This window comes from Daphnia magna, linkage group LG1 (assembly GCF_020631705.1).
Source record: "Daphnia magna isolate NIES linkage group LG1, ASM2063170v1.1, whole genome shotgun sequence".
NCBI classification, from domain to species: domain Eukaryota; kingdom Metazoa; phylum Arthropoda; class Branchiopoda; order Diplostraca; family Daphniidae; genus Daphnia; species Daphnia magna.
In genome coordinates this window covers 6,872,363-6,900,293 of record NC_059182.1, presented here as the reverse complement: position 1 = coordinate 6,900,293, position 27,931 = coordinate 6,872,363, and the positions used below count along the sequence as shown (strand labels likewise).

General features: G+C 39.8%; 5 protein-coding genes across 18 annotated transcripts; 3 read left to right on the top strand and 2 right to left on the bottom strand.

Moving 5' to 3' along the window:
- The first annotated feature begins 97 nt into the window (after window positions 1-97).
- LOC116929616 (nuclear receptor-binding protein) lies at window positions 98-3,479 on the top strand. 6 transcript variants are annotated; one of them, XM_032936902.2, is made up of 11 exons: window positions 98-250; window positions 515-639; window positions 948-1,172; window positions 1,234-1,364; window positions 1,419-1,513; window positions 1,592-1,675; window positions 1,768-2,058; window positions 2,209-2,386; window positions 2,502-2,688; window positions 2,768-2,887; window positions 2,945-3,479. In XM_032936902.2, exons 2-11 carry the CDS (start codon window positions 520-522, stop codon window positions 3,170-3,172), a joined length of 1,659 nt encoding a protein of 552 aa, XP_032792793.1. In that variant the 5' UTR covers window positions 98-250; window positions 515-519; the 3' UTR covers window positions 3,173-3,479. The 6 variants fall into 6 exon arrangements, with proteins under 6 accessions (XP_032792793.1, XP_032792803.1, XP_032792808.1 ...); XM_032936912.2 differs by having other exon boundaries at window positions 177-281; XM_032936917.2 differs by lacking the exon at window positions 98-250 and having other exon boundaries at window positions 290-639; window positions 2,945-3,029; window positions 3,099-3,479.
- A 308-nt stretch (window positions 3,480-3,787) lies between these two features.
- LOC116929606 (trimeric intracellular cation channel type 1B.1) lies at window positions 3,788-6,501 on the bottom strand. Of its 2 annotated transcripts, none has more exons than XR_004397984.2 (8): window positions 6,291-6,501; window positions 6,118-6,202; window positions 5,447-5,699; window positions 5,300-5,388; window positions 5,131-5,218; window positions 4,939-5,059; window positions 4,250-4,860; window positions 3,788-4,188 (listed from the first exon to the last, which is right to left on the bottom strand). XR_004397984.2 is itself a non-coding variant. In XM_032936875.2 (8 exons), the coding sequence occupies exons 1-8, from the start codon at window positions 6,327-6,329 to the stop codon at window positions 4,175-4,177; spliced, it is 846 nt and encodes a 281-aa protein (XP_032792766.2). In that variant the 5' UTR covers window positions 6,330-6,499; the 3' UTR covers window positions 3,788-4,174. The 2 variants fall into 2 exon arrangements, 1 of the variants encoding a protein (XP_032792766.2); XM_032936875.2 differs by having other exon boundaries at window positions 4,704-4,860; window positions 6,291-6,499.
- An 836-nt stretch (window positions 6,502-7,337) lies between these two features.
- On the top strand, window positions 7,338-20,973 carry LOC116929560. Of its 8 annotated transcripts, XM_032936834.2 has the most exons (18): window positions 7,344-7,433; window positions 7,500-7,641; window positions 8,238-8,414; window positions 15,938-15,995; window positions 16,134-16,210; window positions 16,320-16,460; window positions 16,589-16,652; window positions 16,723-16,818; window positions 16,892-16,992; window positions 17,101-17,232; window positions 17,323-17,496; window positions 17,651-17,992; window positions 18,103-18,789; window positions 18,859-19,227; window positions 19,300-19,512; window positions 19,599-19,785; window positions 19,840-20,004; window positions 20,074-20,973. In XM_032936834.2, exons 3-18 carry the CDS (start codon window positions 8,319-8,321, stop codon window positions 20,112-20,114), a joined length of 2,943 nt encoding a protein of 980 aa, XP_032792725.1. In that variant the 5' UTR covers window positions 7,344-7,433; window positions 7,500-7,641; window positions 8,238-8,318; the 3' UTR covers window positions 20,115-20,973. The 8 variants fall into 8 exon arrangements, with proteins under 8 accessions (XP_032792733.1, XP_032792725.1, XP_032792713.2 ...); XM_032936842.2 differs by lacking the exon at window positions 8,238-8,414 and having other exon boundaries at window positions 7,338-7,641; XM_032936822.2 differs by lacking the exons at window positions 7,344-7,433; window positions 7,500-7,641; window positions 8,238-8,414 and adding an exon at window positions 9,186-10,078.
- Window positions 20,974-21,211: 238 nt separating this feature from the next.
- On the bottom strand, window positions 21,212-22,306 carry LOC116929598 (SAYSvFN domain-containing protein 1). The gene is given in 3 exon segments (XM_032936861.2): window positions 21,212-21,755; window positions 21,817-21,987; window positions 21,989-22,306. Coding segments are annotated over 3 exon segments (645 nt in total). The 5' UTR covers window positions 22,139-22,306; the 3' UTR covers window positions 21,212-21,431.
- A 2,966-nt stretch (window positions 22,307-25,272) lies between these two features.
- LOC116931637 (DNA polymerase epsilon subunit 2) lies at window positions 25,273-27,925 on the top strand. Its single transcript, XM_032939230.2, is given in 11 exon segments — window positions 25,273-25,489; window positions 25,725-25,767; window positions 25,769-25,876; window positions 25,955-26,154; window positions 26,220-26,433; window positions 26,533-26,654; window positions 26,717-26,858; window positions 26,966-27,201; window positions 27,322-27,505; window positions 27,575-27,751; window positions 27,811-27,925. Coding segments are annotated over 11 exon segments (1,578 nt in total). The 5' UTR covers window positions 25,273-25,424; the 3' UTR covers window positions 27,898-27,925.
- The last annotated feature ends 6 nt before the right edge of the window (window positions 27,926-27,931 follow it).

Genomic DNA, 27,931 nt, shown 5'->3' with positions numbered 1-27,931 from the left:
ATAAACCTCTCTTGCGACTGCATGATACTTGTCCCTTGTCCGTAACCGTGTTCATCCTTCCTTCCCATTCGTCTACCTGACGTGGGTGTGTCTTGGGAAACTGCCTTTGCCTCCGCCTATTTCCACGTCGATTTCCACTTTATACCACTCCAAGCTCCAATTAACAATCTACTTGGTCCCGAGGCCAAGTTTCAGGTTTTCCTATGGGAAGCTTAAAGAGACGTCTGCTACTGAAGAGGAATTTTTAATGGTAAACAATTTTGTATACGTATCGTAGGCAGGTAATTTTTTTCTTTAAAGGTGTCTTGATATACATTACGCGATTTTAATGTGGTTGGTTAGAGAACAGGTAAAGGGTCTATATCGCGTCTAATGATGTAATTTAACCATTTTCATGGATAGGATGTACTTGACAGTTGACCACATAAAAATCCCAAAATGGTGGACCCTTTTAGTTATTTAGATGTCTAAAGTTGTATATTTTGACTTACTTTTTTAATGGGTGTTGTGTTAGAAAACATGGCTGGCAGTTTAGAAGAAGAACAAAAAAAACTTAAAAGTGGCACGGAAGATTCAGAGGATGAAAGTGAAATTCTAGAGGAAAGTCCCTGTGGCCGTTGGCTTAAGCGTCGTGAAGTGGTAAGTGACAAAGGTGGTTCCACATTGTCTTTTTAAAAGCAAAATCAGTTTCAGCCTTAATCTTTAGGTCTTTTTCTCTTTGAAATATGCTATAATTCAGATTTATTTTTTATTTCATTTGTAATTTTTTTTCTTTACAACTATTTCTAGCTACACATATAACATCATTTTGCATTGTAGCATTTATTTTTGAATTTCTAACCAACAAATTTTTATAAATTTGAAATGGATAGATGAATAAAATGTCTATGCTTGTCATCCAAGTCTTCAGTTATTAGTTTTGTTACATGTTTAACCATTTTTTGCAGGTTCAGCAGCGTGATGTTCCAGGAATTGATGCTGCTTACCTGGCCATGGATACAGAAGAAGGAGTTGAAGTGGTATGGAATGAAGTCCGCTTTTCTGAGCGAAAAAACTTCAAGGCCCAAGAAGAAAAAATCAGCCAGGTTTTTGATAACCTAATCAAACTTGAACATCCTAATATCGTCAAGTTCCACAAATACTGGATCGACAGTCGCGACGATAAACCTCGAGTATAGATGGCGAAATGGTTGATCTTACATTTTTGCGACTAAATGTAAAAACGTATATCAGGTGATATTCATCACCGAGTACATGTCATCCGGATCATTGAAACAGTTTCTTAAACGGACGAAGCGCAATGTTAAAAAGCCTCCCCTCCAAGCATGGAAGAGATGGTGCACACAAATATTGTCGGCTCTGAGGTACCAGCGGCACGCAATGCTTATATTCATTAATAATTTATTTGGTTCTGTTAGCTTCTTGCATTCCTGTTCTCCTCCAATCGTTCATGGAAACTTGACATGCGACACAATTTTCATTCAGCACAATGGGCTAATCAAAATTGGATCAGGTTTAAGTTTAAATTAAGAAACATTCATTACTGTATGCGAAATAATTTACCAGTGTGTAATGTACTCCGGGTTTACAGTGGCTCCAGATGCCATTCATCAGCACGTCAAAACATGTCGTGAAGGCATGAAGAACACCCATTTTATCGCTCCCGAGTTTGGAAGTGAGGCGCTATTAATGTTAAGTGTATTGGACGTCACACCCCGGACTAAACTGTATCTTTTCTTTTATTTTTATTATTTTTTTTTCATCTAGTTGCGGGAATGACTCCGGCTGTTGATATCTATTCTTTTGGAATGTGTGCATTGGAAATGGCCACACTAGAAATTCAAGGTGCTAATGGAGAGACCAGTCTGGTTACTGAAGATCAGGTACAACGCACTATTGAGGGATTGGAAGTACCTATCCAAAGTGATTTCATCCGAGCTTGCCTTAAAACTGAGCCGGAGTTGCGACCTACAGCTCGCGGCCTACTTTTCCATCGAGCGCTGTTCGAAGTCTCTCCTTTGAAACTTCTAGCTGCTCATACTGTCGTCCGTTGTTCAGGTATCATAGGAGAAGTATCCCTATCCACTTCCAATGAGCTCTTATCTCCAAAAAGCCCATTATTTAATGTTTTGAACGAACCGTCTCATATACCCGTCTCCCACCAACCCCACTTCCATTTGATTTTTTGCCGATTTTGGGGCATTCTAGTCAATACTTTCTGTAAAGCCAACATCTCCGAGACGATATGCGACAAAGTTGTTCAACGCCACTTCGGGCCAGGTATCATCGTTGCCGAAGTAAATTTCACCATCTCCCCACCGGTTCAGTTCACCATGGCTGACATTCCTGTTGCGGAAAAATTAGAAAAATTCGTTGAGGATGTCAAGTACATAACTTTTTTTACTTGTGGGTTTATCGTAATTGATGTTCCCTACCTTTTTTCTTTGTGAGTGCTTTCCATAAATGATTGGTTCTTCTTGTTTTTTTCCCTCTCTCACTAGGTATGGCATCTATCCCCTAACGGTTTTTGCGCCTGTTCCGGCGGAGGCTTGCGGTCAAAGACCTGTTTCACCAGATACATCCGTCTCGACTGCTGCAGAGACACCCGAGCCTGTTGATGTAGAAGCTCGCCGGGTTTCCAATATGATATGCGATGTCAAACCAAAAGATGATGGAGCCGGCTATCAGGTAGTGGTTTTTTTTTGGTTTTTTTTGTTGCCTCAGTTAATTTGAATGGCTAAGAAAAGTTGAATGCTTTTTATTCCAGATGACATTATTGCTCCGTATGGATGATAAAATGAATCGTCAGTTGTCCAGCACGATTATGAAAAGTGATCACGCCCTGGCTCTTGCGGAGGAATTGGTCCATTATGGTTTCATCAATGAGGTTCTTAAATTGTGTGTACTTCTTAGATCTCCATATTTAACAGAAGGTTAAATCAAGGTGGATCGCGAGCTGGTTGGCGCATCTATGAATGAAGCCCTTCGCAATTGTCTAGCACGAAACGAAGATATCCCGTCAGTCAGTGGTCAGATGAATCTCTTAGATGACTATGGGGGTTCTTTTAATCAGATTCTCTCTACTACGTCACATACAGCATCAGTTTTGCACAATTCGCCGCCGTGCTCCAGTCCTGTCCCTTCTCCTGCTTCTCCGGTCCATGCATCCTAGCTCGCTCACGTCTTCTATTTTGCTGCGCCATATCGTATTGTTGCTGCAAGTGCTATATGTGCCTCGGTTCTTCAAATATACTGTTGTTATACTACTCCAAAAATATGCAATGGTAGTTAAATATTGATTTTAGATGTCGAAAAGTAGTATTTGTTGTGTGAAACATTTGGCTTGTGATATTTTAAGTGAAAGGTATTTGAAAGATTTCTTTAGAAAACTAACACGCGTTCCCTTCATTCTATTAATCATTTCAGTCCGATTTGTTGTAGCCCAAACTGGCGACAATATAATTTTTTCACTTCTTCCAGCACGATGTTCTTAATTGCAAAATTCCCAAAAAAAAAAAAAAAAACTAAATCCGTACGATTTAAAGTTAGGTTAAATGTCAATTGTGTCATTTTATTTTTATGCCTCTCATTTCATTTGGCTAGTTAATCACATTTTAGCCTCAACGCAATTAAAACTGAGTTCAATGGTCACCTTATAAGAAATTCCTACTTTTTAATTCGCCTTCTTCTATCGTTTAAACAAGTTTACGTATCAAACCAACCATAAAAAGTAAAAGCCAGACAATAGCGGAGAGCGTTAAAACCTGTCGATTAAAAACAAAAGCAATTTTTATATACGGAAGTATATTGGAGCAAGGTTTAATTCACACTTTTACAGGTATCAAGTATCGCTATGGTACAGTAACCAATTATCTTGCGGTAAAGTTCATCAATGAAATACCGTAATTCAGACGGTAAACAATTCCAAGACTAAAGGAGGCATATTGCTATTGATCATGCATAGAAAAGAAATTAAAAATGAACAAATAAAGAAAAATAATAAAGAAAAAGTTCAAAGTGCACAAAGAAATTGGTGCGAAAATATGTGTAAAAAAAATTTATGATAAAGAGAGCAGGTCAGTCCAATAAATCTGGCATAACAGATTGAAGTGAAGAGGGGGAAAACCAACACTACAGGCAGTGAAGACGGTTTCGCAACTCGAAATGCTCCTTGTCAGTGCGGGACGGCTGGAAAATTGAATAGAAAGAATAATGAGACTATAACTTAAGTACAATCTTCCCTTCTTACCAGTTAGGCGTCAGAAATGCAAGTATTTAACCCAACGCCGTGCTTGCAGAAAGATGCTTTCAAATTGGACAAATTTCAAGATAATGCGACCATACACATGAATTTAGTTTGGTAAGAAAGCCTTTAACGGGGCAATTGCTCATAAAAATTCGAATCCATTCATGCAAAAGTCATCTAGAAAAATTGAAATTGAAGAGGTTTCTCGTTGATGACTACCTCTCCCACCAATATACAAAATAGCAAAAGAACAAAAATCTACCATGCTGACGATACTGGGAATCTTTTCATGCCGTTGTCCCTACACTAAGGCACTAGACTGGATTGTTCAATCTAAAAATTAATTCAGTTTTCTAATAGCACGAATTGTGAACTAACAGTTTGAGTGGAATACAACTAAAGTAGCTACATTAATCGTTCTTCTTATGGGCATGCGTTTGGCCGTCTTCAGTCTTACTAGCTCTGACTTCATTCTTCGCAGTCGATTCAGCATTTTTGTTCCCGCCAGTTACGGCACGTTGCATCGAATCCCATATACCACCGAAAAACACTGCGCAACACAGATTCTCGAAGGGAATGAAAGGATCGTGAATTCCAAGCAAAAGTGACGACAACTAGTAATTACAGAATTTGACAAAAATTTAATTAAAAAATAAAAAAAATTATAACTTGACAAAAAAGGATATTAGTACCTTGAAGTAAACGAAGAAAATAACGATTCCGAAGTAGACTAAGGCATGAGGGGCCGAGATCAATTCCGTTTTCTTGTCCAGAACAAAGATTATTGAGGCTACTATACACGCCTTGGTTGGGCTATAGAAAAAGATAATGTTAACTCGTTAAAAGGATTCTTTTACTCTCTGAAACTATATCAAATCACTTACAAACTTGGCTGTAAAAATTCGAACGCAGTTGGAGTCCACACACCACGGATTAGACGTTCCAAAATTTTAATAAAACCAGCGCCATTTCCTGAAATTTGATATATTTCGTTAATTATGCTCATTTTATCAGATTTATATTCAGATAAAACAATGGAAGATTTTAATTTACCTTTAACCAAACCGGTTATGAACAAAATCATCCAAGCATTGGGGAACAATTTCGCTGCATGGTTTACCCCATCATATACTTTCTTACATCTGTATATTAAATTTATGTTTAGCTATCCTTGTAACAAACTGGTACAATAAAACTTACCTGTACACTTCTTTCATGGCTGCAATCACAATTTTGATAGGGAGAAACTTTGACAATTTGTAGATAACGTCAAATGGAGAGTAGAACATCGCATACCAAACTGCGGTAGCCAATAGGACTGACTGAGTGTTCCTGAAGGGTTCCAAAAGAGGCTCACCAAGGAAAAGAGCAGCTAAAAATCCTCCAGCAAAAACTACCATCATAGTTGATAACCAACAAGCTATGGGATGTTTCCGCGAGAATGGGATGGAACCTGCAGAGCAATTGAATAAATGTGGCAAGTTAAGTTAAATAATATTCTGTGCAATTTTCTATAGAGAAAAAATGAATGAGAATTACTTGGATTTATGGCCTTTGCAAAATATACAATTTTAACATCAAACTTGACAAAATGAAGATCATAATACACTAAATTCTGTTAAAACATTACTATGTTGGTTATTCATTTATTCTATAGAATACAAAAATATCCTTCTGCAACAAAAGGGTCTAGCATATGGGGCTGAGGCTAAAAATAACTTTTCTATCCAGTATGAACCAGCTCAAAACAAGGTCAGAAAACAGTAACTAGTGCTAAGTACATTTTTTCAAATAATACTCCATACCAAAGCTATATATGTGTAATGTTTGGAAGTCTTAAGATAATGATGGAAAGATAAACTGTTATTTACCACTTCCCAAATCTTCTCGAACAGCCAAACAGCACATGACACAATGGGCAATATCAAAATAAGGCCACATTTTTAATTTGGTGACCTGAAAATTTATACAATGGAATTTATTTATGTGCTTAAAAGTAAACTTTCTATGACTTGAGGTTAACATAAACAATTAAAATTCTTGCCTGGTTGGCTAGGTCCAAGAAAGCTTCTGGGTCAATCATTTTTGCTGTGGTACACAACTCACAATATTGAATAAAAGTTACAAAGAAAACTTGATTGATTTAATTCGTTAACTTTAGTCCAGGTTCTATTATTAGGACTATCCAATATCGTGCAGAAGGCTTGGAAGAGCGCGGAACACTGATCTAGGCTTCCGGGATCTGCCGGCTATCAGACCTGCCATCGTCTGCTCACGCACTACCGTACCTATTGGCTCACATTTCACGAAGATCGTGCCCGGACTGCCCGCCTTTGAGTAAAATGAGTATGGTTCCTTAATAGTTAGCTAGGTGAGCGTTAATATTTTTTTACCGATCACTCATACATTTGATTTTAAAGATAATGCTAAGTCATAAAGAAAAGGTCGGTTAGTGCATGCCATCTGTTTCGATAAAGGCATCCATCACAACATTATGATGAAATCCAGCACTTACCTGGCGAATTTTTGAATGTTTTAAACGAAGGAAATGACAATTGGTTAATGCACTGGATTGTGGGTTATATCGAATAAGACTTAGTATATCCTATAATTTCATATTAACGTTATCTATTCCGTCTCTCTTAGTTCTAATTACGGAAAGCAAAAACTTTACAATCAAAAACAGATACCAAAAAAAGGTTAACAAAATTCGTTATTCAGTTAATCTTATTGTGGTGTCAAAATGCAGAGAAATTCAAAGCATAATTTAAATAAATAAGAAGCCAAGAAGTTCGAAGAAATGAGTGAGCGCATCACGAACGTTAGAATGAAGTAATATTTTATTATAGGATTTTGCTAAGAATCAAGATTACTGCTGTTTCCAGCCTTTCATGCTCCTGATTTACTATATTGCTATCTTAAACATTTTTTGTTGTGTTTGTATTTTGCTAGAATTCCGGACATCATCTTGTCTTGTTCATGTAAAGAAAGTAAATTTTTTAGTTTAAATAACGACCGTTAGGTGGCAAAGATTGTCCGTAAAAATGTAAAGTAAGAAATGTAGGCCAAATGCTTAATCTTGGCTCGGTCGAGGTGAGGGAGACGTGCCAGAGTGAGGGCGCTTGTGTTTAGGCTGCTTGTGTAAGTGGGAGAGTGAGTGTGTTCTGGCTGTTCATAACTCTTGTCTGTATGGCAAAATTCATTTAAGTTGCGTTGATTCAAATATTTTATGTATATGTGGATTGTACTGTAGCAGTTGGAGTTGTGGCCAAATCGCGTTTTTCCTCTTTCTTTTACATGTGTGCATGTGTACACTTTCAGTTTCCACTTCGTTTTTCTGACAGCTTGAATGGTTTGGACCCGTTTTGATTTCATCTGCAGCCTTACTCAACGAGGTAAGTTTGACCGTGCCTTTTGCTATTCCCTTTGATGACTTGCTGTTCCTGTCGTTTTCAGCTTACAGCCTTAGTCCTATATGGTAGCAAAACCCAGAAAGTCTGTTTGAGCCTCGTTTTTTTTCTTTTTTCCCCCTTTTCTTTCTTTTTTTGGCTTGTAAAGTAAGAAAAAGGCTGCCATATTTCTTTTCTAGCGGCGAAACGACAAGAGTTTCTGTCTTAAATTGTATGATAATCAAGGTTCTTGTTTCGGATGAGATTTCAATAATTCTGCTTGTTTATCGATTTGCTCTACGATTAAGCTATCACAAGTGAAGGGATCGATCCGTACAGTTTTTTTTTTATTAAAAAAACAAACAATTCGGCTATTGCTTGTTTGCTAAGGCATCGTTTTACAGGCATTATTCTGCTAGGCCCCTTATTTTTTTCTTTATTTATGCACTTCATTAATTTTTTTGTTGTTCTTAAATCCCGATGCTTCGGCTTGTGGCTGGGGTGTTAAACGACAAAGTTTTAACTAAAATAGTTGATGTTTGGAACCAATTGACTAATGTGGTAAATAGTGTGGTAATGATAAACCCTTTGATGACGGATAGATGTTGGTGCCTAGTCTTGTGGAAACCTATACTTTTCGGACAGATCGGATCATCTGTTTGGCGAGGTGATAAACTAGAAAAATGCTGCCCTTCACGACGTGCTTCCTGGGTGGAAGCGGAGAAAGAAAATTCATAGTGCTCACCGACATGGCCGTTACGGTCTCCACGGATAACCAGGTAGTTCAAAAAAAAAAAAAATGCATTGGCTGTCGCCAAATGACTTTCTTAGTAATGTGATTGCCATATGATCGCCACTTTTTCCATTGCCTTTTTTGTCATTTAATGTTCAATTAAAATCGACTTTAACTTTGAACATTAAATAAATCGCATAGTTTTGCTATGCAGTTAGCTCTCAGTAGTAGGCAGGCAGATGCCCCACAGCAGTTGTGTGTGCCCAGAATAAAAGAGATATTTATGGGAAAATTTTTACGATTTAGTTCTAACAGCATCTTTGGCATCGAGAATCACGTAAATTTCCATATACATTTATATAAATATCTTTTTTGTCCATCGGCTTCAAAACTTTCTGCGGCGGCGCACTGGAAAAGAACAAATATCAATTGCGTTCGTTAGTGGGAAGAAGAATCTAATGATAGAGATGAGCACGTTTAGATGTTGCGGCGACTTTTTTTTTCTCCCCCTCTTGTCCTCCCCTTGTACTCTCTGACTTTTTGGTAATTAGAAGGCGAAGAACCATAGGAGCTCGTCGATGTAATTCCTCCATAGTTTGCTGACTAGATTTTCTTTTGCCGGCATCGCCCGTCCCTTTGCAACTGATGGAAACGGCAACGTAGACGTGATACTCTGAAGAGAACGAGGACTCATTGAGCCGTTGCATTTTTTGGATCGATTCGCTTCGCCGACAGTCAAACGGAACGAGAGTGACAGATTGGCGAATGCTTTGAAAAGAGAGGAAAGTCGGTAGATTTCATAGGTTGAAACACCTAAAATAATCCCCCAAAAAAAACGACCGAGGCTGTTGCTTACTGTTATAGCTCCATTCCGTCGAGCTCCCGTCAAGTCTGACGATCTCTAAAAAGGCCAACGGATGGCACGAGTACAAGTATGGAAAGACCCATTCCGAGCCACAGTAGATGCTTCCCTTCATAGTTTAGACATTGGGCAGACACGTTTCTTTTTTCTCTCATTCTCTCTCTCCTTCTTGTGTACAATAATATATCGTATAGGGGATCGGTAGTGTCGACTAAAAAAGGAGTCTGTCGCTGAACACCATTGATCTGAGCTGTGACGGTAACATCGCTGTGCACGCAGCCTCCCTTCCAATCGTTTGCCAGGAGATATTGTGTGACAGGATGAGGGAGTGTCGCCAGTGTTGCAGAGGATGCGCACTCGAATCAGTGGATCGCCCGCTCCATCTTTCCGTAGTCATAGTAATCGTGAAAAAAAAAAGAGTAAAGAAAAAAAAAAAGAAAAAAGAATTAGAAAAATTTCGTTTTCCAGTCCGGAGCGGAAACACTGGCAGGATTGACTCACAGCTTTTCGCTTTTACAGTATATCAATTTTACGGTCGAACAGTTGTAAAAAATCCCATCCAGTTTACATTGAAAAGAAAGAAGGAGAGACAAGCAAGAAAAATAAATTGTCAACATGGTGAATCGGTGAATCATGTAGGAGGACGACGACGACCGACGATAAGCGATGCTTGTCAGTGTGGGTGTTACGTCAGTGATGGGATGACAGTGAATTTCCGCAGTGAATTATTTGATACGAATCGTCAACTCGCAATGCCCAACTTGTGGCGAATGGTTGGTAGATGTTTCTGTGGCTGCCCTCGATCGTCCGAATCCAAAACGGCCGATTCGCATTCCACTTTCGTTGAAGTAATTCGTGTTTTTCTTTGATCTTTTTCACCATCTTGAATAATTCCCCATCGCGTTTCCTGCTCTCCCTTTACCAATAACTCAATCTTCCACTTGATCACGTGATTGCTTCTCCCTTTCAAACGGAAACGTGGCTGAGCGGTCGATAGACGTAGACGCTACGTCTTGATTATCGATTGGTTCTTCCCGTCGCCGGATCTAAATTTCCCCTTACATCCCTCCACGACACAAAGCGAAGTCTTTCAAGTATCCCACGTAAAAAAATTATTTTCACTCTATTTTCTGAACGATAAATCACAGGTAGAAACAAGTAGGCGTGTGTAGTAAATGTCGAATGCTTCAATCGAATTTCGCTTGAGAAAAAGAAGGCCCATTCTAATAGTGTAATTCATACATTTTTAACATTCGCTCTTAAAAAAGAAGAGGGGTTTGGCGGACATGGAACTAAGCGTATGCAAACGGCATCGGTCGTCAATAATGAGCGATCGTTGAGGGTTATGTTGTGCACAGTCAAAAAGTGTCGAAGTTGACTTGATGTCTTTTCGTTTTCCAGTTTAGTGCGCTTCCCTTTTTGGTTTTTTTTGTTCCTCCGTCGTTTCTCTATTTTTATTTTCTCTGCAAAAGTGCTAAGTGTCTTCTTTCCATATCGTGAATTGGCTATGGAAATGGGCAGCGGTAGGCCCCCGTGATGATGAATGCAAACGGGCTTGTAAGCGGCGCCGCATGCTCCGCAGCCAAACGGCGCCCGGCTGTAGGATGTGAAAACTATATGCGCTCGAGGCTGCCGTTGATTGGCCTAATGACGTCCTAAGGAAAAAGAAACTTTTCAATAACACAGAGAGAAGTTGTGCAAAAAGAAAGCCACGCAGTCATGCCAGTGGGTGTTTGGCGCCTTCCGGTAATGGGGTACCATTGGCTTTTCTAAACAATTACAAAAAGAACAAAAACAAAACAATAACAAGAAAGAAAACGAAAAACAACTTACTTCTCCTCCTCCTCCTCCTCCTCTCTTTATATATACACTGTATATCTACATTGTATTTCGCTTGGCCCATCGTCGTCTGCCGCCATTTGTGTCTCCTACGATCACCAAGTCGGTTAAGGGCTCTCAGCTAGCAGCTCTTTTGTGCATATTCAAATGCATTCAATCACGGTTTCAAGCCGACCATGCCCCACCAGTCGGCTGTCGGATTCTTTTTGATCAGACATTCCACTTGATCAAGCCATAAAAGATGGATTAGCAAAAAGGGGAGGTAGGAATCAATCAGCCGCAGCCCGACATCCTCCGCTACTCAGACTCCCTTTTTTGTTTTTCGTCTTTTCCTTTCTTTTTTTCAATTTATTTATTTATTTTTTATTCTTGGACACTGTGAACTGTTGGAATGACGAAATCTGTTGGTGTTTCTCTCGGTGTTGATGCTACTACTCACTTTGGTTCGTCCTCTTGTTGTCGTTAGGAACTACAGCTTCGCAAAACGTGCCCAAAAGGGAAGCTATTTTTATTGAGCGTGAATGCATATCGATTGCGGTCCATAATGAATGTTTGATGCCATTGATGGTTTCTTGGCGGTCAGCCGAGCTTTTGCCTTCCAAGAATGGTGACATTCAGAAGCAAGCTCTTCTTCCTTTCTGTTTCTCTTTTTCCTGTTATTGCTTTTATTTAGTTTTTTTTTGGGTGGGGGGGTCCTCGGCATTCGGACCTGCCTCAGCCAAAACAAAAGGAAATGGTTAGATAGATGGAGTGTGCCGGCCATTTCCTGTTGGAGACTTGTTTTCTTCTTCTTCTCTCCATTTTCTTTTTCATTTGCACACGAGTCTACTAATGGCGGGATTCTCTCTCTTTTCGTCTCTCATCCCTAACCCATCCTTTTATTACGATATACTCTCAGCGGTGGTGATATGGCGGTGGCGTTTCAAAGATGCTGCTAGACGCACACACACACACACACACACCGCTGGCGACTCTTTATCGATTTCCGATCGTAAGGCAGCTGTCGTTGAACGTCACTCTTCTTCTTTTAAAAGGAAAAAAAAAAAATAAAATAAAAGAAGAGTGGAACTGGATCATTGATCGGCCTCGTTCATTCAGTCACCGTAAAGGAATTGTTGTTAACTGCGGCCAGAGAGGTAAAAAGCGCTAGGCTAAAAATATCTCACGTCTTTGAATTGGAAAATTTGTGCGTCGGTTAAGACATATGGCCCTTCGACTGGCGAACTTGTTGGCGCTATGTGGAAAGAAAAGAAAAAAAAATAATGTTATGCATAAAAAGGAAGGGGGGGGGGACGAATTGAGCGCCTCGGGACAGAACATTGTTGAATGACTTTCAGGAATGGTATTTATCGCTTTTGCAAGTCGTTGGCTAATCAATCCAATCAGATGAAATTGGCTCGGTCCTGGAGGCCAATTGATGACGTCGCCACTGGGCCAGGCCAGCATGTTGTATAGCTATAATAATGATCGGAAGATAAGCCGAAAAAAGGCACAAGAGAGAATTTCAGCTTCTTCTATAGAGAGATGTGGGTTTGGGAACGGGAAAGAAAAAAAAAATGGTTACACCGAGAAGGAGGGGTCGTACCGATTTGCCGACTCAACGGCGCCACACGAAGACTTCTGGCACACACAAACACACTCACACACTAGCCGACCGAAATTATAGCCGTCGACAAGCCAAACTTGCAGCCGTATGCAGCGAACAACAACCAAGAAACAAGAAAGTTTTTCTTGGGTTTTGGAGGAATTATTTTTCTTTCATAATCATTTATGTCGTTTTATTTTTCTCCTTTTTTATTTTCGGTTTCCGTCTATTCGATTTCCCTAACAAAGGGTAATAGGAGTCACAAAAGAACGTGATGGCTCACCTGTTGGAGCAGCGTCTTGCTTCAAAAAAGAAAAAAAATTAAAAGAAAAAGATGTATTATGTTCGGCTGGGAAATGACGGAGGGGAATAAACGGACAGCGACATTTGTCGTGGCTTTCCTGTTTATCTTGAAAGTTGATTCTCAATTGCTATTTTAGAACGCTTCGAGAAAACTCCTCCGTAAACAAATCAATGAATGTTCGCCTCCTATTTTACCGTGATCTATAGCTTGTTAGCTAGGGTGCAACTCTATACAGGAATTCTTTATCCTGAATATGCATAGGCGGACGGAGACGACAGAAACACATGGAAAAGATGAAACATGGAGGGAAAGAAAACAAAAAAAAAAAAATTATATTTTCAAAATTCTTAAGACGTGAATGTCTATGCTTGAATACATACACACACACACACACACATACGCACACACGAGAGAGAGAGAGAGAGAGAGAGAGAGAAAAAAAAAGAAAGAAACATCGCCCCGAGTAAGTTGCTTGCATTCCTTTCTAAAATGGGGTTCGGCAACCTGACGGATAACGGCGACTGATCAGCTGATTGGATTCCCGAGTCGTAGCGCCCGAACGAACGACACGTTTATCGTTGCCTCCCCGCAATCAGCCGAGATGCACAACCAAAAACTAACTGAAGAGGAAGACATTTTAAAACTTAACTTTAAAACTCTTGTTAACTGTCGTTGCGTCTGAACTCGGATCGAGTTGATCATTTCCCGACTATGCGTTCACAGGGCTCATTGATTTTTCTACGCTTAAATTCATTTCATTTTCACTTCTTTTCAATTCCTCTTTTGCTTCTCCGTTCCTTCATTATTCCTCTATGCCTTTTTGTTTTATCATCTTCCTCTCGCCGTGCTTCCATCTGCGCCCGTATTGCTCGTCAGCGCTTAGCTGGATCGCCTGCTAACAGTCGACTGCAAGCTACCCAGCGACACACGTTAAACCGATCGGCGGCTTATACAGAACACGCTCCCATGTTTCTGCATTCAATTAAGACTAGCTTTGGTTTAGTTCCATTCTCGGGTGAACTCTAGCTACTGCCAAGTTTGATTATCGCGTACGACGGAAAGTGCCGGATTCGATGGGCGAACTAAAGTGGCGGATAAATTATCAACCTGTTCAAAGTGTGCCAGCGTTTCATTTGTCCTCTTCCCAAGGAAGGAAAGATCAAAAAAGGTTTGATGAATAGCAGTTTCCGCAACAGATCGTAGCATGCGTGCCGACGATTGTTCCTCAAAATTGTAGGTTGTGTCTCCTCGCGGAGCTTTTTACGACAACCGAATCACGTGAACACGGTATACCTAGTAAATCTTTCTTTTGACAGTTGTGGGCAAGAATAGAAGCAATTAAAATTTATTTATTTATAAATATATATATATTTTTTTTCCCAATGATGGCGTTCCGTTTTTTTTTCCCCCTTGCCAGACGGTTGTTAATGTGAAAGGTTCTTAGCCAATGCAAACACAGGCGCCGATTTGATGTGGGTTTATTTAATTGAAACATTTACCATGACCTATATCTTCGCCAATCTTCTTAGCAAATACTTAAATGGCGCTGAAAATGGCGCATTTTTTCGTCAATCTTAAACATTCAGAATACTTCAACGGTATTTGATGGTCGACCGTACGCCCGGTCGTAATGTCTACTAAATAAGATGTGGAAAACCTGTAATTTCCTTTTTTAATTATCGTTTTTCTTTCCAAATGCAACATTGTTCTCGAATGTGTAATTTAGGGAAACAGGTTACAAATAATGCAACTACTTGTTGGCGGTTTCGAGTAGTCGGGGTCACGCCGTCGTCAGCGTGAGAGGTCGTGTTCCCTCATCTTACAGTGTACGTGCAATGTAATGCCACGGCACGTACTTGTGCCCGTTTCAGCCTTCAAAAAACAACGAAAACAAAACAAAAAACCAGATGTGTTATCAACATTTCATGGGAGATTCCATCGATTGTTGATTGTTATCTTCTTCCTGTGGTTGTTTTATTTGCGCCATTATTTATGTCCGTGCCTGGCTTTTCCACATTCTTACCTAGTTGTTGCTTAAATCATGAAATGCTATGGATGGTAGACCGTGTAGAAGCCCGACATATTTTGTAACAAGTGCCCTGTTCCATTGTTCCTGCGTGGCTACGATTTTGAATTAGTGTCAGGGTCTTTTTCTTCTTCTTCCCCTCCATGCTGATGTAGTCGTTTTTGTTGTTGTTGTGTGTTTTGTTTTGTTTCCTTTTGTCGAAGAATTTTTGGTTTTGCGAGCTTCAGTACTAACGAACTGCGCCATAGCGTCTGACGTGACCCCCCTATCCTTAATTGCCATCGAGTGGTCCTCTTTGAGGATTGATTTGTCTGTTTCCCAGCCAAACGCAATGGCCCATTTAACATTTTCCCAAATAACTCAAGTGTGGCAACCGTTGGAATTGAATCGCGTCTGACTTTGAAACCGTTTTAATTGTCTTTCGTTAGTGATAAGCGTCAGGTGGGACGAGCTCAACGACTAGATGTTTCAAAGAATTTGATAATTTCATTTTTAGTTTCCGTAGAAAAAATATCTTGAAGTGAATTGTAATTCCCGTCGAAGAGAAGAAAAAAAAAACAGCGTCGGAAATGTTTTAAAAGCAATTAAATAGACAGGAAACATTAATTATGCAAATTTTTCGTTCGCGTATCTCAAGCGTTTCCTCCTTGAATCGAATTAGCAATTTTTCCGCCTTGTGCCAGTTTTCCGGTTGCGCGTCAACTACGAGCGCTGCAAAAGATTATGCAATTTCGACTGAACTCTGGCATAGATAGTGTCCTTGATTGCGATTACGGTTCAGCTCCTTTGTCTCGTCCGTTTCGATCAAATGCCGATTGAACTCTGTGGCGACCTTCGCTTCTTTTCCCATTCACCTTTAGCGTCACTCTTTTAGACTCTTTATCATCGACTTGATCTTTATATTTAATTTCGACCGTTTTTCTTTTGTTTCCCTCTATGACTGGCCACAACAGAGCAAAGCTTCGTTCACCTTTACCGAGAGACCTGCATGGAATAAGGAACAGCTGAAAGGTAACACCATCTTTTTGTCTGCTCCCCACATCTACACACGGCTTCGTTACCTTACGAAGGCAATAGAAATAACTGCCTTGAACAATCACGGAATTGTATTTAATAAATAGTTATTTTTATTTTTCCGATTTTTAATAGGTCGTCAAGTCACTAGCCCATCTACGAGCAAGCCCCTCCACATGCCAGATCTAGCCGAAGAATCTAAATCTCAGTCGGTATGTTATTTAATCGTTGATTGTCGGAATTTTCACCACTTCATTTTCTTGATTGGCTATCGATTGGATTCGGACATTTGTTCTCCTCACAACTGGATGCTGAATGCAGCTCGAGAAGCAGGTGCGCCCATGCTGGTCTCACAGCGGTCGGTTTCTCACGCTGCATAAACGACGAAAAAAAAGGCCACCCACTCGGGCTATGACGTCGGACCAGGCCCTCCTTGATGACCTCTATCATGGCCCCACGCATGTTAGTTGCTTATCTTTATTTTATTATAGATTTTTTTTTTTTGTCGATGCAATCGCAGCATCTACACGGCTTAATGCGTATTGAATCGATTCAACTCATCGATTGGCTTTTGTGCGGTGTTGTTGCAGGTACTTTTGGCAAGAATTAGCGAGTGGCCTTTTAATGCTTTCGCCCTGGACAGAGCCACTGGGGGTAATACACCCTTTCACAATGGCGAACCGGCTCTTTTTTTGTTTATTCATTTTATTATGTTTGGTATTAGGACGACCTCTGCCGACGCTCTGTTTCCATCTTTTCCACCATTACGGACTCATGGCACACTTTCAGCTTGATCCTGTCAAAGTCTGGAAGTTTTTTAGTAAGCAGCCCCCTTTTTGCATAAGTCTGTTTTGAATAGCGTACAATGTCTACTCACCATGTCAACCCAATAGGTTTAGTAGAAGAGGGCTATCACAGCAACAATCCTTATCACAATGCCATCCATGCCGCCGATGTCACTCAAGCCATGCACTGCTTTCTTCAAGAAGAAAAGGTGATTTAAAAGTTTTTGGTACTTCTCACCTCTGACTCATATCTTCAGGATTTTAAATTTGTTTGTTTACTGTTTTTTTTTTTTTTTTAAATTTGAATCGGATTTCAGATGCGTCGTCATTTAACTCCACTGGAAATAGCCGCCTCACTAATTGCTGCCATGGCTCATGATCTGGACCATCCTGGCGTTAATCAACCATTTTTAGTGGCCACTTCCAATCATTTAGCGTCTCTCTATAAAGTGAACTATTTTTTTTTGCAATTTTTAATACAGATGATTGATGAGGAAAGAAAAAAAAAAGGTCATAACAAAGAGATTACATTTTTGCAGAATGCATCGGTTCTCGAAAATCACCATTGGCGGTCGGCTATGGCTTGTTTAATGGAAAGTGGGATGATGGACGGTCTTGAGCGCAGTTCAGCCAACGAATTGCAGCGCCAAATCCAGTCGCTTATTTTGGCTACAGATATCGCTCGGCAACAAGAATTTCTCGGCGCTTTTCAAGTAATTGGCCATTTTTTTTCCTCCCAGCCCTTCACTTGTAAATCTGTTTTTATTTAGTCGTCATTCGCGTTCCTTTCTTTTTTTTGTGCTGAAAAAAATGTACGAGCTTCACAGATGTTTTGTTTTGTATTTTTTCCCCCCATGTTTTTTACAGCGTTTTTTGAACGATGGCTCGTTGGATATGCGGACAGGGGATCATCGTCACTTTATGCTGCAGATCGCACTCAAGTGCGCTGACATTTGTAACCCCTGCCGTCCCTGGGAAGTGAGCCGCGCCTGGAGTTTGCAAGTCAGTGAGGAATTCTATCGGCAAGGCGATTTGGAACGACGACTGGGTTTGCCGGTCACACCACTCAATGACCGCTTAACCTCCTCCGTCTCTAAGATCCAGACTGGTTTTTTCCGTTTTATTGCCGCGCCGCTTTTCGAAGAATGGCATCGTTTTCAAGCTACTCCTCTCTCGTGGAACATGTTGAACTACCTCCGCTCCAACAAAGTAATTATTCGTGTTTTTTTTTTTTTTTTTTGTTTTGTTTTTTGTTTTTTGTTTTTTTTTAAATAGATGATTTAGTGCGGTGCGATGCTAAAGTCTTAGTATTATTTCAGCTTAAATGGGATTCCATCTTGAACGGCGAAGAAACGGGTGACGCAAGTTTGGCCGAGCATCAGCTCCGCGATCCGGCTTGGTCGGAACTTGGCGTTTTGGAAATGGGTATCGAAAAAATCCACTTGAGGAGGGCCTCGCTACCTGCCGGGCGTTCTGGTCTGTGGACGTCGAACACTGCCAATTCTTCTCGAGTGTCGGATGTCGAACGTTCAATGGAGGAGGACGGCTGTAACGTCGTCACGGAGTCTTCTGATGTAGAATCTCACCCGCTTCGATCTCTGTTACCGGTTGAAAACCACGATGATTCCAGCCTGCCTGATTCTGTCCCTAGCGACACGCAGACAGCAGATATTTCTGGACTTCCTCTTGGTCTTCCAGCACGCCTACCTCACCGGCGCGAGAGTCTTCCGTTCAATTTTCCTGATCGCACTCGAATCGAGTACATTCAGAGACAGGGACGACGGGAGAGTCTGCCGACCGATTGTTCAGGAATTTTGAATGCTTGCGACGTTCTTCCAGAATTGAATATCACCTCAATGACGCCTCTGCCTTTAAAGAAGGAGAAGAGGGTTAGTCAGCCCCATTGCGTTCAACCAGCTACCTCTATTCCGTCCACTTCTTCAGATCAAACTTTCGGATGCGCAGATGAAAAGGAGAATATCGTTTCGACTGCCTATCTCAAAACGGTGACACATCGACAGCCATTCACATTTGTTTGTGTGCCATTAGTTCAACTTTGGGTTTGATTTGATTAGGAAACGTCCCGATTAACATTAAGAAGAGGATCTGCCCCAACTGCCCTGCATCCGCTAAACTGGCTGGATAGTCCGCGCAGCAAACGAAATTCTTCGATGACGCACTTTGGACGTCAGGGTTCACTCAGATTGACAAACTTGGACCAAAGCGAGCCAGGTCTTCGGCGGCGCGGATCGTTGCCATATGAACTTGGTAGAAAACTCTCTGGTCACGATTGCGTCGTTGGTCGACTCATTCCAGAGACTTCCGATTGCGCAAAAATTGACGTAGGAGTAAGACGTGGCTCGGCTCCTTCGGATTTGCTTCGTAACACGGGCGCTTCCATTGCCAGTTGCTGGATCCAGCTTCGCGATCGAGTGAAAATGAAGGTCGGCTGTTTGAAGATCAGCATTTTTAAAATGTAATTTGATGTTTTAATTGTCGTGATTTGCACGTTTCAGGGTAAAGAGATTGCCCTGAGTACCGGGACTGGGTTGATGAATGACGGTGGATGTGGTTTTGCCGTGCGTGAATGCAGAAGGCGCTCACTTCGACGGCGTCGCTCGGGAGGTCCAGAACTTTTTGCTTCTGTTGTTCGTCGTGGCAACAATTTTCCTTCCACTCAACTACCTCCACTACCTCAAAGTGCGACATGCACTCATGCCAAATTAAAGGTTTCACATCGCCTCGTCCGCATTCTGTTTGCCAACTCGTTTTCGAACGAAATCTTACGGTTCCTTTTCGTTTAATCATTTCTAAGCAGAGGACGTCTTCGTTGTCGCCACCGGAAAGTATCAATCCTATAGTAGGATCTGGAGATTGTCATCGTGATTGGCTTCTGCTAGGAAGGCGCGGTTCTGGTGCACTTGAACTCTTGGCTGGACTCTGGCGCCAGAATCGTGATCGATCTGAACGCTCCAGTTTTGAATCAGATGATTCTCTTTTAAGTAAGCAATCGAATTAAACAACTCAATTATTCAAATTTCCACCCCAAACTGTAGTATTTCCTTCTTATAAAGGACCCCACCGTCAGCGGTTGTCAATGGATTCTTCTTCGTCATCAGACGGTATCCCATGCTCAGCCCTAGAAGAGTACTGCCATTTGGTGGGGCATGGGAGGACTCAGCGAAGAGGGTCATGCCCAACCGACCATTCCGTTTTATCAGGTAATAATTAATGAGGGTTTGGCGATGTTCGTATGGTCTGGTTATGACCGTTTTATTTGGACGGAACAGGAAGCTCCAATGCGAATTTGACGCAGTTAAGCAGGAGATAACACATCGCGTTCATGGATCGAGTGTTCGTCGGCAGTTTCTCACTCTATTTTGATGGAATATTTTTATACATGATTTATTTTCTTTTTTAAAAATGAAGCTCAGTGTTGATGTCTTTAAACAGAAACTCTCATCCTTTTACTTTCTTTCAACGGCTGAATGTTTTTGCTCAACAAAAATGACAAACGAAATTCCACCAAAAAAAAAAATTGGAGAAGAACATGATGAGAATGCGTTGTTGTCAAGCGTTTTTTTTATGTTTCCAGGGGATTGCTGGCTCCCGTCGATTGTGTTGCTTGTATTGTGTGCATCTTCTCTGGATACTTTTCGTTCCTGAGTCGTGCGTGTAAAACTTCCTGTTCCCGTGCAGTTTAGAGAGACTGAAGTGGCAAGCGAACGATAAAAAAACAAACAAAGATTGTTCCTACCACCTGTATGTCTGGTTCACTTCACATTCCGTCATGTTGTAGCCAAATTTAGATTTTACTTTTCACTTCACTGCCTTTCTTTTTCTCTTACCTCCCCTTTTTTTCATTTTTTTTTTTTGTTCAATATTTTGTTAAACAAATGCATCTAAATTTTATGTCAAGAAAAGAAAAACACAACCAGAACACAAAGAAAAAAAAATCTTTAAATTCTCAAAGATAGCTGACTCCTGGCCCTCGATACAAGCATTTTATTTTATACACACCTACACCCAATCCCCGTCAGTCGAGTACACTTTATGTCAGAGTTCAAATTTAATCGCTGGGTATGTGTTGGGCGTCCTTTTTTCCATTTTTCAAGCTTCGTCCACGTTAACTGTATGGTATTGTCTCGGAAAAAAAAATTTATTTAAATACACGTTTTTCCTATCAAAAACCGCTAGCATCGTCGTCCATTCTTATGGTAAATAATAATTATATAGTTTGGGTTACATCGTTAACATTTTTTTGTGCGTTAGTTTCACACACCAGAGGCAAAACATCTTGAAATATTCACTGATGTAAATTTAAGGCATTCATGTCTATCCCTCTCACATTAAATTTGTCTCAGCATGTTTCCGATTATTTCGTGTAAAATTCACTATCATTTGAATGCATGAATGAATTGAAAGGAATGCACGGAAATGCTTTATTATTGAACAAAATCAGAGATATGTCAGATGGTTTTACGATAACAATATAATAGGTACCAATCAGACGACTTATTTTCTGCACCCCTTTCGCTGTCTCCTCCATCTGTTTTCTCTCCTGTTCATCCTTTTTTATGATTCGAACAGAGAACATCTAAAGGAACCGTGATTTTAAATCACCGTTATTTAACAGCAAAAAATGTCTTTAAAAGCCATATCGAATTTCTCTTTCAAACTGCTCTGGTTTCAACGTTCCATCGATCGCTTCACACCCGGGATTAAATACAGAATACGCACTTGGTTCCCACGGTTTTCTTTGCCCATTTCTAAAATTAGTGAATATTATGTAGAAAGCAGATAAAATGACATACAAGGCACCAAATTCCAGTTCAAGACAAAGTAAATAAAGCACAACCCAAAGTATGATTTTCAAGAAAAGAAGAACATGTTTGAACTCTCCAGTTTGGTTGTCTGCTGCCACTTGTTGAATACTTTGATTCCACTGCCCAGGTTTTATTTTTCTACCAGACTTTGTAGAGAGATTCATATTAAGTCTTCAGGGATTCATGATATGAATAATGCTTGAATACCTGTTCTTGTAGTATGGCTTCTTGTGATTGTGGTGGTTTTTCTCTAAAACCAGGCCTGTGAAGTATTTTTCCTTGAGTTGTTGAACTGTTGCTTAAACCTTCATTATCAATGACTACATCTGAAATTTTGACTTCTGAAATCTTCTCCGCGGTGTTTTCAAAACCGGCAATGACTCTCTTTATTTGTAATTTCAGATTTGGAGATATTTGCCGTTTTACTAGGAAAAAATCTTTCCCATATCGATTCCTTGCATGACATATGAATTTCCTCTTCTTTTTGGCGGCGGTATTCCCTTAGTTTTTCTTCGATCTTCTTAGGCATCGTAGAAAAGGATGGATCTTATGCAACAAATAGTGGTCTTTTTCTTTGTAGTCCTTTATTTGTTATGTACGCAAACAATGTATGCTCCCATTCGTAGCTCACCAGACACACGGAACACCATCAAAACAACTTTAATTTCAACGTTGTCAAGTTTTGATATCATTTCTCTTTTACGATAAGCAATAAGCGCTCGGCTCCGATCACATTCTAATCGGGGACACCGCTAAGCTTCCCCGATAAAAATGAATTGGGGAAGTTCGGTGCGGGGATTTCTTTTTTCGGTGCGGAACGGTGCTATAATCGGTGCTGCACCGATTGCACGGCTTCAGCCATAGGGGGTTAGTCTTACCAGTGACCTTGAGTTCTGATAGGCCAACGAGAATCACGTGACTAGGGTAACATTCTGTTCTTGTTAGCCGCAGGGCAACTGCCAATTTAGATCACTATTCATTGATAATCGGGGAAGGCCCCGATCACCGATATCACCGCACCGATAAAGATCATCCCCCCACAATCGACTAAAAAGTTCCCCGATTGGTGCGGGGCCGAGCGCTACCAGGGGTCTATGACTCTGGCAATACCGCAAAGGAAAAACCCCAAAAGTAGCAAAACTAGGGTGCAGGTGACAGGTATAGGGCCTAGGGTGCTGCTTCCTGCTGCTGATAGCTGAAGGCCTGAAGCATAAAGGCTAAAGCTGATGAGCTGAAGCGTGAATGCGTGATTAGGGCTCGGCCCCGGTTCTCGAAAACCCGGTTTACCCGCGGTTCGTCGCCAAAAAAAGTCGCCCATGAGCGATCCGGGTAGGCTATTTGCTAAAATGGGTAGTTTGGGTAGGATTTGATGGGTAAACCGGTTCTACCTACCGCCATCTTGGAAAATGGCGGCTCCGACAGGGCCAAGTTTAAAAAGGTTGACGCCATCGTGTGGCTGGGAGATGAATGAAGAGCACTATTCTAGGTCTTTTTTTTTTTTCTAATAGGTGGATCTAAGTATCAAGTAGATCCTCATCCTTGACAGGTCAACGGTCAAGCAGGTTCAAATTGACTTGTGATAGTTGTGAACAAGATGGTTTATGAAGACGCTATATCTTCTGTTTGCGTGGCGTCCTGTATACATTGTTATAGCAGACTGTAGTTACATTCCCAGTATTCAATCTAGGCATCCTCAGAATTCTCTATCTTACTTTTAACTTAAACTTTCATAATAAAACTAGAGCAGTTATTTTAACTTTTTTTGTTTGAACTAACAAGCAAGAATGTCAAAGTGGTCATTAAATAATTCAGTGGGGCAAAAAAGAGCAATTTCGGCATTGTCCAACTTGTCTAATACTAGTTCTACTAGTATGATCAGCATAGAATTGGAAGATAATGATCAAGAATGTGATGAATTACAATCAAAAAGTGGAAAAAGCATCCCGGAAGGTAAATTGATATGATATTCAGCTACGTAGACTTAATTGACAATGAAACTTAACATTCTGTGACGAACACAGAGACTATAACCTAAAATACCTAGTAATGGAGTATGTAAAGGTGCGTTTTCATTTAGAGAGTAAGCGACTTAGAAAACTGTTGGTGTTGCAAGCCAAATCCAAAGTGCAAACCAACTTCAAAATAGCTAAGAATTCTTAACAATTAAGTTTGTTTTGATATTAAATTTGTATGTTTATGTTTCACCTATCAAAATTCATTAATATACAGACAAAAATTTCAGTTGTTAAACAATTGTTTATTATTACTACACATATTCTATAAATATCACAAAATTATAACTAAAACGAATACTCAAACATTAGTTTACAGTCCCAAAGTTGTAGCAGTTTCCAAGTTGTCATTTAAAATCGTAGACTTTTACTTTTTTCACACTAATTAATTAAGCCACTTTTTGTTTACTTTCTGAAGTACAGACGACGAAAATGACGAAAACATAGCAAAACGTAATAACACAAGTCACAACACGAAAAATTTGTTTTATCGGCTAGACGAGATATGCGTTACAGCGAAAAAGGAAATTTTTCATCATGATAGGATTTCTTTCCATATTAATATTTTAATTTTTTTACGGAAATCAAAGCCTAATGAGAGCTATCGATTGCCATAAAATTCATAATGATGGCACCTTTCGTTTGGATACAAAAATTATTCAATTTGCCAACTTGGGGGAGGGAGACGTAGAACCACCCAACTTTTCGTACACCGTTCGGATAATTTTCTCACTAAAGTAATATACAATGTACTTTTCGTGATCCTCTTATCACGAGGAACAGATGACACTTAGAAAAACGTCATTAAACATAGTTTTATATTAGAATAAGCAAATATGTATGAACCAATCGGAAAGAGCACGACGGCGCCATCATTTTTGGCGCCAGTTAAAATTTCGTCTTTTCCATTGAAAACTAAACGTAAAACACTAAACTATTATTGATTATTAATAATTAATAATTCAGTATTAAGTAAATAACACTAAATGGCATTATTTCAGTAATTATCAGTTCAGTCATTCAGTTCTTCAAATTTGTTGCTAATCATGCAAAACTTAAATATTAATTAATACACGTAAAACTGTTGTACGGCAAATCTGTTTTATTTCCTAAGCTCTTCCGATAAAAGCATTTTAATCCAAAAGAAAACCAACTGTTGAAAACAACAATTCAATCAATATTAATTAAGTAGTTTTAAATGGTTAATAAAATAAAAATAGGCACGTGTATAAAAAGGTAAACAATCCGTAAACGGAAACAAATCCGAAACATTGTAAACTTGTAATACAAATTTTACACTGAAAATGAAAACAACCGTGAACGGAAATTCAGACATTCAAACTCTGAAAGAAAGGAAATTACTTTATACTTCCGTGAATGGATTCAAATCTGAGTGCCTTCGAACTATTATACTCACATGTACGGAGGAAAGGTGCGCATACTTGCCCACAAAAGGAAACGAACCGTTGGCACCACTCGCGGCATCCGTTTTCATGGAATAACGTACTTGGATCTGAATCCGTTCACGGGTGAAGACTGTGTTGTTCTATGACTCTGCTCTGACTCTGCTCTGCTGAAGCCCTACTAGAAAACACCTTATAGGAGAAATCAGGCAACGTTGGTGCAGAACAAAGTGATCGAAAAAGTAGGCGGCAAAAATCTCTTAACAACACTGTTTCAGTATAGTAGACAGTAGTTCCTTCGTCTCGAAATTTAATCGTTCATAATAAATTCCATTACGCCATGGCTCTATGCGATCTCATGATTTAAGAACTTTATGAACCATTTTCATAATTTTTAATAATGGATAGTCGATTCAAGAACGATATCGTAACAACTTTCAAACTTAATGGCCTTACAGTGAGATCGTGAGTTAACTCCATTACTTAATTTGTTTTTGTCAGTGTGTTTTAGGGAACATACCGTGGAGCTTTTAACTGTTTCTGTCTCTTGGCTTAACTGAGTAATTTGAAGCTACCTTCAAATTAACTTCTACATTATATCTCCATGGAAAAATATAGCAAAAGAAATGTCATTTATCATAATTGTCTTGTTGTCATCATTTGTCATTCGTCAAGTCCCAATCATTTGTTATGGTTTCAGGGAGGCTACAAAATACATTCTTGGTTTACTTACACCCCTGCACCAAAGATGAACGGAGCCAATGGCTTGAAAAGCTTGTTGATGTAATACAAAAACAAGGCCTGTTAGACAGCACAACTGTTGAAAAATCACATATTGAAAAAGCTGCTAAGGTAACACTTCCAAAATCAGTCCTTTGCTGTTCATTTTATTTTTTTGCATTTCAATTTCATAGATGTTGTTTTTCTTAGGAATGTTGTCAAAATGAGTTGGATGAAGCCACTAGTTTGTTGAATGTGATATCTGCTTTTGATATTCCAAAATTTGTCTATAATACTGAAAGAAAAAAGTATCTTCCATACGAGTCTTCTGCCGGTTTTCTAAATTTGTTTGGCGATCCGAAAGATAAAGCTGAAATGTTTCGTCATCGATATGCTCTTCTTCATCAAAGGTTCGATCCAATTTTCATCTGAATAACCAAGTTGCTGAAATATAAATCTGCTTTTGCTGTTCAAGGACCTCCCGCCATAGCCTTTTCACTCCGTCTGTTTTAGGATCAAGTTCAGCTTCATCGCAGAACAAGTATCAACTACAACCTATTGAATATTTACTGGGGATGTCAACAAAGCTAACCAACCTTGTGGTTCTTGGGATGCTAACTTATTTAACAGAGGGCAAATTGCATCTAGAGGATACAACTGGATCTGTGCCTGTGTCACTGAAAGACACTGTAATTATTGTTATTCATTCTGATTGAATGATGGAAACGTTTTTGGATGTTGTATATGCACATTGCCTAAATTGGATCAAATTTTTTCATCATTTCAAGAACTTCCATGGTGGGCTGTTTACTGAAAATTGCTTTGTTCTTGGGCAAGGCTATTACCAAGATGGAGTGTTTCACATTGAACATTTAGGCATGCCACCACCTGAACCAGCAAAAGTTACAAGGTACAGTATAATTATTAAGTTTCTGTTAGAGAAAAAAAAATCTAATATTTATTTAATTGTAGAACCTATTTTGGGAACGCAAATTTTTTCGGTGGTCCTAGTACGTCGTGCTTGAAACTTTCTTCTAAACTGAAAGCGCAAGAAGATCAAAATCCGGAGGCGATGATGGTTTTTCTTTCCGATGTTTGGTTAGACCAAACAAAAGTATGCCATGAGTACTCTGTTCTATTTTAAATAGCCTTTTCGGTTGCTCTTGCATTTGTGATGTTGATATTTTATTTTATGCTTTTGAAATTTCATTTTTTAATTAGGTGATGGAAAAATTGCGCATTCTTTTTGCGGGCTATTGCGAAGATCCTCCAATATGCTTCGTGTTAATGGGGAATTTCCTCTCTAGTTCTACATGCAGCACTTCATCGGGACACTTGCGCCAGTTATTCAAATCGCTTGCCGAAATGATAAAAGAATTCCCCAATCTTGTTGAACAAGCCCAATTTGTGTTTGTTCCTGGTCCATCCGATTCCGGCTTTTGCAACATTCTTCCAAGGTCTGAATATCTTGTAAATAATTTAAGATCAACAATTTTCTTGCATGACTTTGTTGTTGAAATAGTGAACGAATTGCGCTTTGTGTTAAGCAGCGTGATTTAAAAATCTGATCTATTTAGGCCTCCGCTTGCAAAAGTTATTCGGGAAGAGTTTTTGCAAAGAGTTCCTAATGCTGTGTTTACTACGAATCCCTGTCGTATTCAGTATGGAACGAAGGAAATTGTCGTTTTGCGTGAAGATATTATAACAAAAATGTGCCGCAATGCAATCCATTTCCCTACTACTGATGATATCCCTCAACAGGTATGTCAAGCTTACACGCGTGGTTCAGTAATATTTTGCAGCTAAGCTTACTGTTAATACTTATTGAAGTTTGCAAAATCGCTGACATCGCAAGGCCACTTGTGCCCTCTTCCTAGCGAAATTTGCCCTATCTATTGGCCGTACGATCATGCGCTGTATTTGTATCCTTTGCCTGATGCCGTAGTCATTGGCGACCGCTTTGGTGGATTTGCAGCACAAAATATGGACTGCGTCATTTTTAACCCAGTAAGCTATGTCTCTGAAAACACTTTGATATCTGATTCACTAAATGTTTTGTTCAATAGGGACCATTTTCTCGAAACAACTTCAATTTCAAAGTATTTGTACCTTTGAGCTCTCAAGTGGAAGATAGTGAAATTGGTGATAGTTAGTGATTGCAAATACATTTCGTTCAAGTAAGTTGTT

What these genes read in the sequence shown, in the direction of transcription:
- LOC116929616 (XM_032936889.2), top strand. Translation starts at nt 499, where the DNA reads ATGGGTGTTGTGTTAGAAAACATGGCTGGCAGTTTAGAAGAAGAACAA. An exon ending in CAAATATTGTCGGCTCTGAG is followed by an intron (nt 1,365 to 1,418) that starts GTACCAGCGGCA and finishes TGGTTCTGTTAG; the next exon opens with CTTCTTGCATTCCTGTTCTC. An exon ending in ATTATGGTTTCATCAATGAG is followed by an intron (nt 2,888 to 2,944) that starts GTTCTTAAATTG and finishes GGTTAAATCAAG; the next exon opens with GTGGATCGCGAGCTGGTTGG.
- LOC116929606 (XM_032936875.2), bottom strand. Translation starts at nt 6,329, where the DNA reads ATGATTGACCCAGAAGCTTTCTTGGACCTAGCCAACCAG. An exon ending in TCTTGGACCTAGCCAACCAG is followed by an intron (nt 6,203 to 6,290) that starts GCAAGAATTTTA and finishes ATAAATTTTCAG; the next exon opens with GTCACCAAATTAAAAATGTG. An exon ending in TTTTCTTCGTTTACTTCAAG is followed by an intron (nt 4,861 to 4,938) that starts GTACTAATATCC and finishes TGTAATTACTAG; the next exon opens with TTGTCGTCACTTTTGCTTGG.
- LOC116929560 (XM_032936822.2), top strand. Translation starts at nt 9,551, where the DNA reads ATGAGGGAGTGTCGCCAGTGTTGCAGAGGATGCGCACTCGAATCAGTG. An exon ending in AATTTCTCGGCGCTTTTCAA is followed by an intron (nt 17,497 to 17,650) that starts GTAATTGGCCAT and finishes TGTTTTTTACAG; the next exon opens with CGTTTTTTGAACGATGGCTC. An exon ending in GCACTCATGCCAAATTAAAG is followed by an intron (nt 19,513 to 19,598) that starts GTTTCACATCGC and finishes ATCATTTCTAAG; the next exon opens with CAGAGGACGTCTTCGTTGTC.